The sequence below is a fragment of the Callithrix jacchus genome, chromosome 9 (genome assembly GCF_049354715.1).
Source record: "Callithrix jacchus isolate 240 chromosome 9, calJac240_pri, whole genome shotgun sequence".
Taxonomy (NCBI): Eukaryota; Metazoa; Chordata; class Mammalia; order Primates; family Cebidae; genus Callithrix; species Callithrix jacchus.
The window spans coordinates 105869792-105883952 of record NC_133510.1 but is presented as its reverse complement, the minus strand read 5'-3'; the positions used below and the strand labels follow the sequence as shown (position 1 = coordinate 105883952).

The 14161-nt window shown below is 41.6% G+C and overlaps 1 protein-coding gene across 16 annotated transcripts in view; it reads left to right on the top strand.

Moving 5' to 3' along the window:
- Positions 1–14161, top strand: part of PAH (phenylalanine hydroxylase) — a 132653-nt gene that overhangs the window by 73328 nt on the left and 45164 nt on the right. For all 16 annotated transcript variants that reach the window (XM_054238789.2, XM_002752912.7, XM_078337135.1 and 13 more), the window contains one exon: positions 8188–8371. In XM_054238789.2, coding sequence (XP_054094764.1) covers positions 8188–8371 — 184 coding nt within the window. The remainder of the gene's footprint in view (positions 1–8187; positions 8372–14161) is intronic.

Below are 14161 nucleotides of genomic sequence, written 5' to 3'. Positions count from 1 at the left end.
AGGGAGATATGATGTGAGGAATATCATATCTTTTCTTCCCCAAGGATTCCTGAAATTCTCCTTATTTAATCACATAGTGATCAGAGTGGTAGTCAAATTTGAGGGTGGTATGGAATATGATAGACTTTTTTCCATTTTCTCACCCACAAACTCTTCTCATGTCCTTGGATAATTTTGATCCTTTTGAGGATATTCTAGAAGATATCCTGAATATAGTATCTTCTTACCACCTTCACTCCCAACACCATGGAGATAGCCACCTTCACATCTCATCTGTACTTCAGCAAGGGCTTCTTGACAGGCCTTACTTGGTCTATCTTATCCCTTAAAGTTTATTCTCAACATGATCATTTTAAACCTGTGAGATCATATTATTCCTCTGCTCAAAACCTTGCAAAGACTCCTATTTCTTTCAGAATCAAACCCATACTCCTTAAAATGGCCTGCAGTGATCCTATGATTATTATGACACTGTCTCCTGTTATTTTCTCTTTTACCTCCTCCCCTCTTGTGAACCCACCTCATGGCTGTCTCTCCAACAGGCCAGGCATGCTCCGGCCTTCACCTCCCACAGTTCCTTTAGGACTGTACCTAAATCTTGTCATCCCAATGAGGTAAGGCTCCATGTGCCTGCCCTATTTAGTCCTGCAGTCTGCCGTTACCCTGCCTCAGGAATGTCATTTTCTTCCCCCTGCTCTGCCTCTCTTTTTTTCCTTAACCCTTCTCACAACATGCACAAATGAGTTTCTTTTATGTTTGTTGTTTTTATCCTCTCAACTTGAATGTAAGCTTTATAAAGGAAAGCATCTTTAGTTTATTGACTGATGGATCCCAAACTGCTAGAAGGGTGATTGGCCACTGTTGAGTGCAACAAATGTATATATTTATTGAATAGCTTGAACAGAAAGTAATTATATACATATATTAATGGTAATTATATTAGATAATTTTCTCTGGGCATGTATGACATGCCAAGTGGTATATATGTATCATTGTATCCAACACTTCCAATCAACTTATGAAGCAGGTATAATTAAGACCAGAAAGTTGGGTGGAGCAATATGGCCGTGTAGGAACAGCTCAGGATTGCAGCTCCCAGTGAAAGCGCAGAGTGTTAGTGGATGCTGCATTTCCAGATGGATCTTTGTTGCCCACAGACCAGGAGATTCCCAGGCAGAGGAGCCCCATGGGTCGCCAGAACAGCTGTTTTGGCGGGTGCGGCTGTTTTGGCTGGCGTGGCTCTTTTGGCTGGCGTGGCTGTTTTGCCAGCACCCCAGCACAGCAGTTCTCTGTACAAAATACACTGGTCTGGTTGCCCTTTTAAGCTGGCAATTGGAGCTCCAAGAAGGCAGATTAGCCCATTCATCTGATTAAACAGGACTGAAACAGAGAGCCAGACCAGGAGATTCCCGGGCAAAAAAAGCACCACGAATCTCAGCGCCATTGTTTCAACTGGCGCTGTGGGTCACTGCATGGGAAATCACACAGATCCTGGCACCCTTTCAGCAGGTGACTGGAACACTTGGGAGAGAGTCAACCATTCAACTTAAAAAAAAGAAAAGGGCTCTGAGGCAGGGAGCCAGGTGATCAGGCTTGGCGGGTCCCACCCCCACAAAAACAAACAAAGAAAAAACCAGCAATTGGAAATGCTCGGGGTTGAGAGTTTCACGGCAAGCATAGCTGAACCCAGGATGGTCCAGGTCGGTGGGGGAGGAGCATCCACCATTACCGAGGCACTCCACCCCTACAGAGGTAGTCCGCCATTGCTGAGGCAGCCTGCCGTTGCCGAGGCAACCCGCCTTGTGGAGGCAACCCGCCATAACAGAGAGAGTCCGCCATTAAGGAGGCGGGCCACCACAGCCGAGGCAGTTGTAACCACACCCATATAAACAAGACAGCAGGGAAGTTCACACGGTAGCAGGGCAGAGCCCACAGCAGCTCAGCAAAGCCTCTGCAGGCAAACAGTGACTAAGTTGCCTCCTTGCTGGGCAGGGCAGCTCTGAAAAGAAAAGGCAGCAGCACAAGGGAAACTCATAAATAAAGCCCTAGCTCCCCAGGACAGAGCGCCTGGGGAAAAAAAGAGCAGGGTGGGGGGGGGTTATGAGTTCTGCTGCAGCAGACTTAAACATGCCTGCCTAGCAGCTCTGAATGAACAATGGAGCTCACAGCTTAGCACTTGAGCTCCTATAAAGGACAGACTGTCTCCTCAAGCAGCTCTCTGACCCCCATATATCCAAAGAGTCACCTCACAAAGGACTGATCAGACTAACATTTGGCAGGCATCGTTCTGGGACAAAGCAGAAGAAGAAACTGGTAGCAACCCTTACTGTTCTGCAGCTGCTGCAGGTGATCCCCAGGCAAGCATAGCCTGGAGTAGACCTCAGCAGTCCTACAGCAGAGGGGCAAGACTGTTAGAAGGAAAACTAAGAAACAGAAATAACTTCATCATCAACAATCTGGACATCCACACAGAGACACCAATCTGAAAATCAGCAACTACAAAGATGACAGTTGGATAAATCCACAAAGATGGGAAGAAACCAGCACAAAAAGGAGAAAAACACCCAAAACCAGAACACCTTTCCTCATACAAGGGATCACAACTCCTCACTAGAGAGGGAACAAAGCTGAATGGAAAATGAGTGTGATGAAATGACAGAATCAGACTTCAGAAGGTGGGTAATGAGAAACTTCTGTGAGCTAAAAGAACATGTTCTAACTCAATGCAAAGAAATGAAGAACCTTGAATAAAGATTTGATGAAATGATAACAAGAATGGACAACTTAGAGAGGAATATAAGTGAATTGATGGAGCTGAAAAACACAACACGAGAACTTCGTGAAACATGCACAAGTTTCAACAGCTGAATCGACCAAGCAGAAGAAAGGATATCAGATGTCAAAAATCAACTCAATGAAATAAAACGAGAAGGCAAGATTAGAGAAAAAAGCACAAAAAGGAATGAACAAAGTCTCCAAGAAAGATGGGACTATGTGAAAAGACATAATCTACATTTGATAGGTGTACCTGAATGTGACGAAGAGAATGAATCCAAGCTGGAAAATAGTATTCAGGTTATTATCCAGGAAAACTTTCCCAACCTAGCAAGGCAGGCCAATATTCAAGTCCAGGAAATACAGAGAACACCACAAAGATATTCCTCAAGTAGAGCAACCCCAAGGCACTTAATCGTCAGATTCACCAGAGTTGAAATGAAGGAGAAAATGCTAAGGGCAGCCAGAGAAAAAGGTCGCCCTTACCCACAAAGGGAAGCCCATCAGACTCACAGCAGATCTCTCAGCAGAAACCCTACAAGCCAGAAGAGAGTGGGGGCCAATATTCAACATCCTCAAAGAAAAGAACTTTCAACCCAGAATTTCATATCCAGCCAAACTAAGCTTCATAAGTGAAGGAAAAATAAAATCCTTTGTGAACAAGCAAGTATTCAGAGATTTTGTCACCATCACGCCTGCTTTACAAGAGCTCCTGAAAGAGGCACTACACATAGAAAGGAACAACCAGTACCAGCCACTCCAAAAACATACCAAATGCTAAAGAGCATCAACAAAATAAAGAATCAGCATCAAATAATGGGCAAAACAGCCAGCTAGAATCTAAATGGCAGTATCAAATTCACATATAACAATATTAACCCTAAATGTAAATGGGCTAAATGCACCAATCAAAAGACACAGACTGGCAAATCGGATAAAAAGCCAAAACCCATTGGTGTGCTGTATCCAGGAAACCCATCTCACATGCAAGGACACACAAAGGCTCAAAATAAAGGGATGGGGGAAGATTTACCAAGCAAATGGAGAGAGAAAAAAAAAAGTAGGAGTTGCAATTCTCGTCTCTGATAAAATAGACTTTAAAACAACAAAGATCAAAAGAGACAAAGAAGGACATTACATAATGGTAAAAGGATCGATACAACAAGAAGAACTAATGATCCTAAATATATAAGGACCCAATACAGGAGCACCCAGATACATAAGGCAAGTTCTTAATGACTTACAAAGAGACTTAGACTCCCACACAATAATAGTGGGAGACTTTAACACTCCATCATCAATATTAGACAGAGCAACCAGACAGAAAATTAACAAGGATATCCAGGACTTGAACTCAGACCTGGAACAAGCAAACCTGATAGACATTTATAGAACTCTCACCTCAAATCCACAGAATATACATTCTTCTCAGCACCACATCACACCTACTCTAAAATTGACCACATAATTGCAAGTAAATCACTCCTCAGCAAATGCAAACGAACGGAAATCATAACAAACAGTCTCTCAGACCACAGTGCAATCAAGTTAGAACTCAGAATTCAGAAACTAACTCAAAACTGCACAGCTTCATGGAAACTGAACAACTGGCTCATGAATGTTGACTGGATAAACAATGAAATGAAGGCAGAAATAAAGAAGTTCTTCAAAACCAACGAGAATGAAGACACATCATACCAGAATCTCTGGGACATATTTAAAGTAGTCTCTAGAGGAAAATATATAGCAATAAGTGCGCACATGAGAAGAAAGTAGAGATTCAAAATTGACACCCTATTGTCAAAATCAAAAGAGCTAGAGGAGCAAGATAAAAAAATACTCAAAACCTAGCAGAAGACAAGAAATAACTAAGATCAGAGCAGAACTGAAGGAGATAGAGACATATAAAACCCTTCAAAAAATCAATAAATCCAGGAGCGGGTTTTTTGAAAAGATCAACAAAATAGACAGACCACTAGCCAGATTAATAAAAAAGAAAAAAGAGAATAACCAAATAGATGCAATAAAAAACGATAAAGAGGAAATCACCACAGATTCCACAGAAATTCAAACCATCATCAGAGAATATTACAAACAACTCTATGCACATAAACTAGTAAACCTGGAAGAAATGGATAAATTCCTGGACACTTGCCTCCTCTCAAGCCTAAACCAGGAAGAAGTCGAAACCATGAATAGACCAATAACAAGATCTGAAGTTGAGGCAGCAATCAATAGCCTACCACACAAAAGAAGCCCAGGTCCAGATGGGTTCACAGCCAAATTCTACCAGACACACAGAGGAACTGTTACCATTCCTTCTGAAACTATTCCAAATAATCAGAAAAGAGGGAATCCTTCCCAACGCATTTCATAAGACCAACATCATCCTGATACCAAAACCCGGCAGAGACTCAACAAGAAAAGAAAACTTCAGGCCAATATCCATAGTGAACATAGACGCAAAAATCTTCAATAAGATCCTGGCAAGCCGATTGCAACAGTACATCAAAAAGCTTATCCACCATGATCAAGTAGGATTCATCCCGGGGATGCAAGGCTGGTTCAACATATGCAAGTCAATAAACATAATTCACCACATAAACAGAACCAAAGACAAAAACCACATGATTATCTCAATTGATGCAGAGAAGGCCTTTGACAAAATTCAACAGCCCTTTATGCTAAAAACTCCCAATAAACTCGGTATTGATGGAATGTATCTCAAAATAATAAAAGCTATTTATGACAAACCAACAGCCAATATCATACTGAATGGGCAAAAACTGGAAGCATTCCCTTTGAAATCTGGCACTAGACAAGGATGCCCTCTCTCACCACTCCTATTCAATATAGTACTGGAAGTTCTAGCCAGAGCAATCAGGCAAGAAAAAGAAATAATGGGTATTCAAATAGAAAAGAAGGAAGCCAAATCGTCTCTATTTGCAGACGACATGATAGTATATCTAGAAGACCCCATCATCTCAGCCCAAAAACTCCTGAAACTGATAAGCAACTTCAGCAAAGTCTCAGGATACGAAATCAATGTGCAAAAATCACAACGCCAATAACAGACTTAAAGAGAGCCAAATCAAGAATGAACTGCCATTCACAATTGCTATAAAGAGAATAAAATACCTAGGAATACAACTAACAAGGAACATAAAGGACCTCTTCAAGAAGAACTACAAACCACTGCTCAATGAAATAAGAGAGGACACAAACAGATGGAGAAACATTCCATGTTCATGGTTAGGAAGAATCAATATCGTGAAAATGGCCATACTGCCCAAAGTAATTTACAGATTAATGCTATCCCCATTAAGCTACCAATGACCTTCTTCACAGAGCTGGAAAAAAAACACCTTAAACTTCATATGGAACCAAAAGAGAGCCTGCAGAGCCAAGTCAATTCTAAGCAAAAAGAACACAGCGGGAGGCATCACACCACTGGACTTCAAACTATACTATAAGGTTACAGTAATCAAAACAGCATGGTACTGGTACCAAAACAGAGATATAGACCAATGGAACAGAACAGAGGCCTCAGAGGCAACACAACATATCTATGACCATACAATCATTGATAAACCTGACAAAAAGAAGCAATGGGGAAAGGATTCCCTGTTTAATAAATGGTGTTGGGAAAACTGGCTAGCTATGTGCAGAAAGCAGAAACTGGACCTCTTCCTGACACCTTACACTAAAATTAACTCCAGATGGATTAAAGACTTAAACTTAAGGCCTAACACCATAAAAACCCTAGAAGAAAATCTAGGCAAAACCATTCAGGACATAGGAGTAGGCAAGGACTTCATGACCAAAACACCAAAAGCATTGGCAACAAAAGCCAAAATAGACAAATGGGACCTAATCAAACTCCACAGCTTCTGCACAGCAAAAGAAACAGTCATTAGAGTGAATCGGCAACCAACAGAATGGGAAAAAATGTTTGCAGTTTACGCATCTGACAAAGGGCTGATATCCAGAATTTACAAAGAACTCAAACAGATTTACAAGAACAAAACAAACAAGCCTATTCAAAAATGGGCAAAGGATATGAACAGACACTTTACAAAAGAAGATATACATGAGGCCAACAAACATAGGAAAAAATGCTCATCACTGGTTATTAGAGAAATGCAAATCAAAACTACATTGAGATACCATCTCACACCAGTTAGAATGGCTATCATTAAAAAATCTGGAGACAAATGCTGGAGAGGATGTGGAGAAATAGAAACACTTTTACACTGCTGGTGGGAGTGTAAATTAGTTCAACCATTGTGGAAGACAGCGTGGTGATTCCTCAAGGACCTAGAAATAGAAATTCCATTTGACCCAACAATCCCATTACTGGGTATATATCCAAAGGACCATAAATCGTTCTATTATAAGTACACATGAACACAAATGTTCATTGCAGCACTGTTTACAATAGCAATGACCTGGAACCAACCCAAATGCCCATTGATGATAGACTGGACTGGGAAAATGTGGCACATATACACCATGGAATATTATGCAGCCATCAAAAACAATGAGTTTGTGTCCTTTGTGGGGACATGGATGAACCTGGAGAACATCATTCTCAGCAAACTGACACAAGAACAGAAAATGAAATACCGCGTGTTGTCACTCATAGGCAGGTGTTGAACAATGAGAACACATGGACACAGGGAGGGGAGTACTACACACAGGGGTCAGTTGGGGGAATAGGGGAGGGACAGCAGTGGGTGGGGAGTTGGGGAGAAATACCATGGGGAGAAATGCCAAATATAGGTGAAGGGGAGGAAGGCAGCAAATCACACTGCCACGTGTGTACCTATGCAACTACCTTGCATGTTCTTCACATGTACCCCAAAACCTAAAATGCAATAAAAAAATAGACCAGCAAGTTACAGATGGGGAAACTGAGGGTTAGAAACACAAAAGTACGTTGTCTCAAAAGCAATATAATTTAGATCTTAGATATAAATCAATTAAGTCTGACCCCCCTATTCAAGCATAACAATGTTGCTTCTATATTGTTTATTTCTTGTAATTCCATAGAATTTCATTTGGGAAGGGAGGTTTTCCTATGTAAATATTTTTGGCAGCCACTGTCCTAGATATTTTAACCAAACCAAAATCTTACAGTGGCAATTCTAGGCCTTTAGCAGGCCTTTAATCATGTGATTAAATTGTGACGTTTGAACTAACTACCCCCACTACTGCCACTTAATACTTGGTTTTAAAGAAGAAAAAGTAAACAACTTTTGCAAATTTAAGAACTTTTTTCATTCTTATAAAAATAATTCTATACTTGAATTCTCCATTTTGTTGTGTTAGGTTTTCTTGTTCTAGTTCTGCATCTTTGGCCTGCATTAGTTCCAGTGACTGTCCCCTCACTCTCCCCATTCTGTCTTCTAGGAGAATGATATAAACCTGACCCACATTGAATCCAGACCTTCTCGTTTAAAGAAAGACGAGTATGAATTTTTCACCCATTTGGATAAACGTAGCCTGCCTGCTCTGACAAACATCATCAAGATCTTGAAGCACGACATTGGTGCCACCGTCCACGAGCTTTCACGAGATAAGAAGAAAGACACAGGTGAGAAGTAGAGAAATTCTGCAACATAAGTAACTCCACACTATCTTCATAAGATACTAGCAATATTTAGATAGATGTATATTTAATGTATAGATTGCTGTTATTTTATGGAAGGAAAATAATATATATGTGTTGGAAATAATAACTGGAGGATTAAATGAGTGGATGTAGATTGGGGACCTAGACAAGTGCCTGGTATATTTTAGACATATAATGAATATTAGTTATTTTTTCCCTTCCTAAAGATAGCTATTTTTTTCTTTATAAACTTTTAAGTTTTCTTTCTCATTTTTTTGATGTTTATTTTAAATTCAAGGGGTGTATGTATAGGTTTGTTACATGGGTAAATAGTGTCTTATGGGGATTTGGTGTACAGATAATTTTGTCACCCAGGCAATCAGCATAATACCCAATAAGTACTATCTTAAGTTTCAACAAAACCAATGAAAATAAGCAATGGGGGAAGGACTTTCTATTCAATAAATGCTGCTGGGATGACTCAAAAGCCGTATGCAGAAGATTGAAACTGGATCCCTACCTTTTACCATATACAAAAATCAACACAAGATGGTTGAATGGATTTTTGAATATCTCCATTGCAACCAGAGAGATCTCCCCAAGTCCTTGTACTAACATGACAATTCCGGAGCTGGGACTGCCTGGCTCCTTGTTCCTAGGGCTTTCATTGTCCCTTTACATCTTCTTATCTGTCTCTTCTACTCATATGAGCTCCTTGTGAGCAGATGACTCTCTTACTTACATTCCTGTCCTCAGAGTTTAGCACAATGCTTGGTACACAGGTGCTCTGCAAATATTTCCTAATGAATGACTAATATAGGAATTGTCAAACTTGCATTGTCCATTATTTACATACTGAAATGCTACCCATCCTCTGGAGGGGAAGAGAGTGATAGAGTGTAGGAATTCTAAGTGTGGGCTTGAAGTTGAATAGACTGTGGTTCAAGCCCTACTTCTTCCACATACCGACTTTGAGACCCCTGACATATTGCTTTAACTGTCCTGACCTCAACTTTTCATAAGGCATTTGTGGGGATTAAATAAAATCATATATAAACAGTGCTTAGAACAGTGTCCTGTTATAAGGTGCATTATAAGGTTGCATTATAAGGTTGTACAAATGATAGCATGTGGTTGTTATTATGATTATGATTAGCCTGAAAGCAATACAGAGGAGCAAGGTGACTGCTTTTTGGGACCCAAAGCATATTCAGATGAACCATGATTTAATAGATTTTTTTTAAAAGAGCAGTATTAGGCTTACAGAAAACAAATGCACAGAAAGTACAGAGAGTTCCCAGGTCTTTCATCCCCACCTTAGTTTCTCCTATTAACGTCTTGCATTAGTGTGGTATTTTTTTCTTTTTTAAATCGATGAACCAATATTGATATATTATCACGAACTGAAGTCCATAGTTTACATTCAGGATCATGCCTTGTGTTTTACTTTGTTACTGGTGTTGAAAATGCATAATGTCATGCATCTAGCATTTCCATGTCATCTCAATGCCCTGTGCCCTAGCTATCCACTCCTTCTTCCTTCACACTTCCTCCAGCAACCACTGGCCTTTTTAGTATAGTTTCGCTTTCTCAGGAATGTCACATAGTTGACGTAGCCCTTTCAGACTGGCCTCCTTCATTTAGCAATACCTATTTGTAGTTCCTCCATGTCTTTTTGTGACTTGATAGCTCATTTCTTTTTGTTGCTGAATAATATTCCATTGTCAGGATGTACCACAGTTTGTATATTCACTCACCTGTTGAAGGACATCTTGGTTGCTTCCAATTTTTGGTGATTATGAATAAATCTGTGAATAAACATTTATGTGCAGGTTTCTGTGTGAAGATAAAATTTCAACTGATTTAAGTAAATACCTGAAAATGTTATTGTTGAGCTGAAGGTTTTTTTAAAAAAATTATTTTTTCTCCTACTTATAAAATCAAGTTTCTTTCCAAAACACTTGGGAAGACTTTGGGTCAAGAGGAGTTCAAGCACCATAGCTGAAAGAAGCATCTTAATAGGCAGGGATGCTTTAAATGAAACAACACCCACCCTGTAAAACAGGTCACGGAAACATTTATTAAAAGGTAGCTCCATGGCCTTTCTAGGAGACTCGTCTCTGCCTTCATTCTCCTGGGTATAACCAAGGCAAGGAAAGCCCACCTCAGTGTTCTGCCCTTGCAGAGAGTGGACAGCCATGCAGATGGGCTTAGGACCCTGAGGGGCAGGCACTTGGAATTCTTCCCTGGGTCAGCCCTATCTGCCTTCTTTCCCCTTCAGCCTCCCAAGCTGCTTCCCCAGTGACTGCTCTCTTTGCATTTTTTCTGGCCACCTGCTCTCAACAGGAGCTGCAGGCCCTCTGGACAAAGGGCCTGCCAGATCCTGGGGCAATTCTGCATCTGGTTGGAGCAGGTGGAGGCTGGGCCAGCTGGGGCCACGGGGGAGGAAATCAAAGCAATTGACAGGCAGGCAGCCAGCCCCTGGAAGAGCCAGGGAAGATGTAGTAAACCAGCTGGAGAGCCAGCAGCCTGAACTGGAGGCTCAGAAAGGAGGTTCTTAGCAGGGATATAGAGGGGGAGTTAGGAGCTTAGATTCAGGAACCATGGTGGCCACACTTGGTGTGACTTTGAGCAAATCATTGACCCTTGGTATCAAAGGGGAGTCATAAGAGCCTCTGCCTTATAGGATTTGTGAAATCACACAAATGAAGCACTGGGAACAGAACAGAGCATGTTTAAGGAATTAAAGGTATTCTCTATTCTTAACATGATCGTCATCAGTATTATTATAAACACTGGCATGAGCACAAGAATGACCAAAATGCAGCCTGTACACAACTACTTTTTCAGAGAGTCTGGCAACTGAGAAATGACCTGAGAGGTCATGCAGCCCTACAGACCCCTTCATTTTTCATTGTGAAAACAGAGGCTGTGACTTGCCTCAAGGCAAACAGTGGATTCTGGGGGGTCCTGGGCAAGGGCATGTTGAGTGCAGCTCTGTGATGGGTACGGTGCTAGGAGAGAAAGGGTCACACTCCTGTTCTTAAGAAACTCATAGCCTGGTAAAGGGGATGAGACACTCAGGTAAGTAGAATAGAGGGACAGGTGCTGTGATGGAGACAGGATTGGTGCAATTTGGCCTGTTCTCCACTTGTGTTTAGCTCTGAGGATCCAGGAAGTATCAAAGTAAAAAAGCTAATCTTTTTTTTTTGAGACAGAGTTTCACTCTGTCACCCAGGCTGGAGTGTAGCGCCGTGATCTCTGCTCAGTGTAACCTCTGCCTCTCGGATTCAAGCAATTCTCCTGCCTCAGCCTCCCTGAGTAGCTGGGACTACAGGTGCATGCCACCACACCCAGCTAATTTTTATACTTTTAGTAGAGATGGGGTTGTGCCATGTTGACCAGGCTGGTCTCAAACTCCGGACCTCAGGTGATCCACCCACCTTGGCCTCCCAAAGTGCTGGGATTACAGGTGTGAGCCACTGTGCCCAGACTAAAGAGCTAATGTTTTCACATAGAGGCATTGTGTAAAAATTGGGCTTATTGGAGCCTGGGGGTAGCACAGGTTCCATTCCCTAGTGGGGCTTCTGAATTCCTTGCTCAAAATGGCAAGGTTGTTGATATTTGAAGTGGGATGACATTTTCCCTAGGGAAGAAAAACTGGCTAAGACCAACCCTTTAGAACAACTTGTGTTTTGTGACTCTTACTTCTTCAGATGGTTGGTCACCCAGTCCCATAGTGGCTACCCCCCACCTGACCTCAACTTACCTGTAATGAGACAGCTGATGCGGATGTGCCATGACCTGGCATCTCCCGAGAAACATTCTTTGGGTTTCTGTGGTAGTTTCTGTAAAGTGGGGTCTGTGCCAAGAAACAGGTCTTTTTAGGGGGAGCAACCATTCCTTTGCAAAGTTGCCATTTCTATAGGACTCAGTGGGAGAACAGTCAGAGGAAGAAAAGCATTGTAGTAGATCTGAACCTTTGATTCTTTCTGTGGACAAAATGCCCTTTTTATTGAGGGGCTCAGATCTCAGAGGCAAGTCTGACAGCAGGTTCAAGTAGGAGATCTGAACCCCTCAAATCAATTAAGCTAAACCACTTTCCACTCTAGTTTTTAAATTATTCAAAAAGCCATGGGAGTGATAGAAAATAAAAGTTTTTCAGTTTCTTAATTGCTTAAGTTCCCCACCCAAAACAGCTTAAGAGACGGTTAATTACGGCGACATGGCAAAGAAACCCCAACCTTCTCAAATGCCTCCTGGAGAAGCTGATGTGATTTTAATAGGATTTTAATCCAGAGAGTCTTTTGAATACTTGAGGTCTATTCTCCTGCTACCCTCTTTCCTGATGACCTCAAATCCTTCTTCAACCCAACATGAAAGAGCATTAATATCTTTCATTGATCAATCTACTAATCCTTTTACCTTTCCCTTTAAGTGGACTGCATGACATTACATTTACTGGGGGCTAGAAAATTCCTACATGGGGACAGATTGCAGCCAGGAGAAGCAGACAGATGGAAGTCTTGGGTAGAGAGAGGTATACAAACATCACCTTTTGAGAAAAATGTTTGGAGTTATTTTCCAAGAGCAGATAAACATTTATAGGATATTGTTTAATTTATGGTGATTATAAGTGTCCTAGTGGGGAAGAAAAGTGAGTCTAAATTGCTAGAACAACTGCAGGTTCTGTGTCTGTGGAAAGCAGGAAGATCTATGTGCCTGTCTTGTCTGTCTGTCTATTGATCTATCCATCCATCCATCCATCCATCCATCCATCCATCCATCCATCTATCTGTCCATCCACCTATCTATCATCTATCTGTCTATCTTGCCTGGGGACACTTGTGATTACTGTGAGAAGACAAAAGCAACATCAGTATAGTTACTCCTTCTCTCTTGTTGCCTCTCCTTGCCTTCTTGATTTTTTTCTGCTTCAATATTGCTGACCGAAGAACAGTGCTGAGTAAAGCTGACATTTCAGACCAATTGGGGCTGGATGGAGGATAGGATTTCTTAGAGGGCTCTGAAGAGTTCTTGGGATTGTGGGCAATATAATACGCAGGTGTGCATGCACATTTTTTGGAAGACAAGATTTTTCGAAAGGGCTATGGTTCCCAAAGAACTAAGAATTTTTAGAGAGAGGCTGCTTAGGGCTGGAAGGAAATCCATATGGTTGGAGTTTTCCCCACTCCCACCACCTGTGCTTTTCTTTCCTCTCTTTTTCTCTGCTTGGGTTTTCTGTCTCCACTTCCCCACTGCCCTCTTCTCAGCTCTAAACCTCCTCCCGGGCATTTCACTTTGTGCATTCCATGTGTGCCTTTCATAGCGGTAGATGTATGTGGTCTGTGTCTGCTGGAGACCAAGTATCTGAATGTTTGGAAAAACACACAGGATTGGCTGTCTTTTTCAGTCTTTACCTGTATGCTTGCTGGATGCGCTGATGTAGCAGGTGACTCATTTCAATAGACTGTCTAACTGAGACAAGCAGACCCCAGCTGAGAGGATCAGCTCATTCAGTGGTAGGTGACACCAAATTAGGAGCAGGAAGCAGAGTCTCTTCATATCATTGTTAGACTGTCTGCTCCCTGCACTTGGTCACAGGCAGCTCTCTTGGTTAATAAAGGAAAATCCTGTGCCAGTGCTATTTCTGCAGTCCATCTTGTTTGCCAGGTCACAGGGCTTCAAGATCAGGAAGATTAAAAAATTATAAGGAGCCTCTCATTCTAAGAGGAATCCCTCACTTGTATGCCAAATTCAATGTTTTCCAAA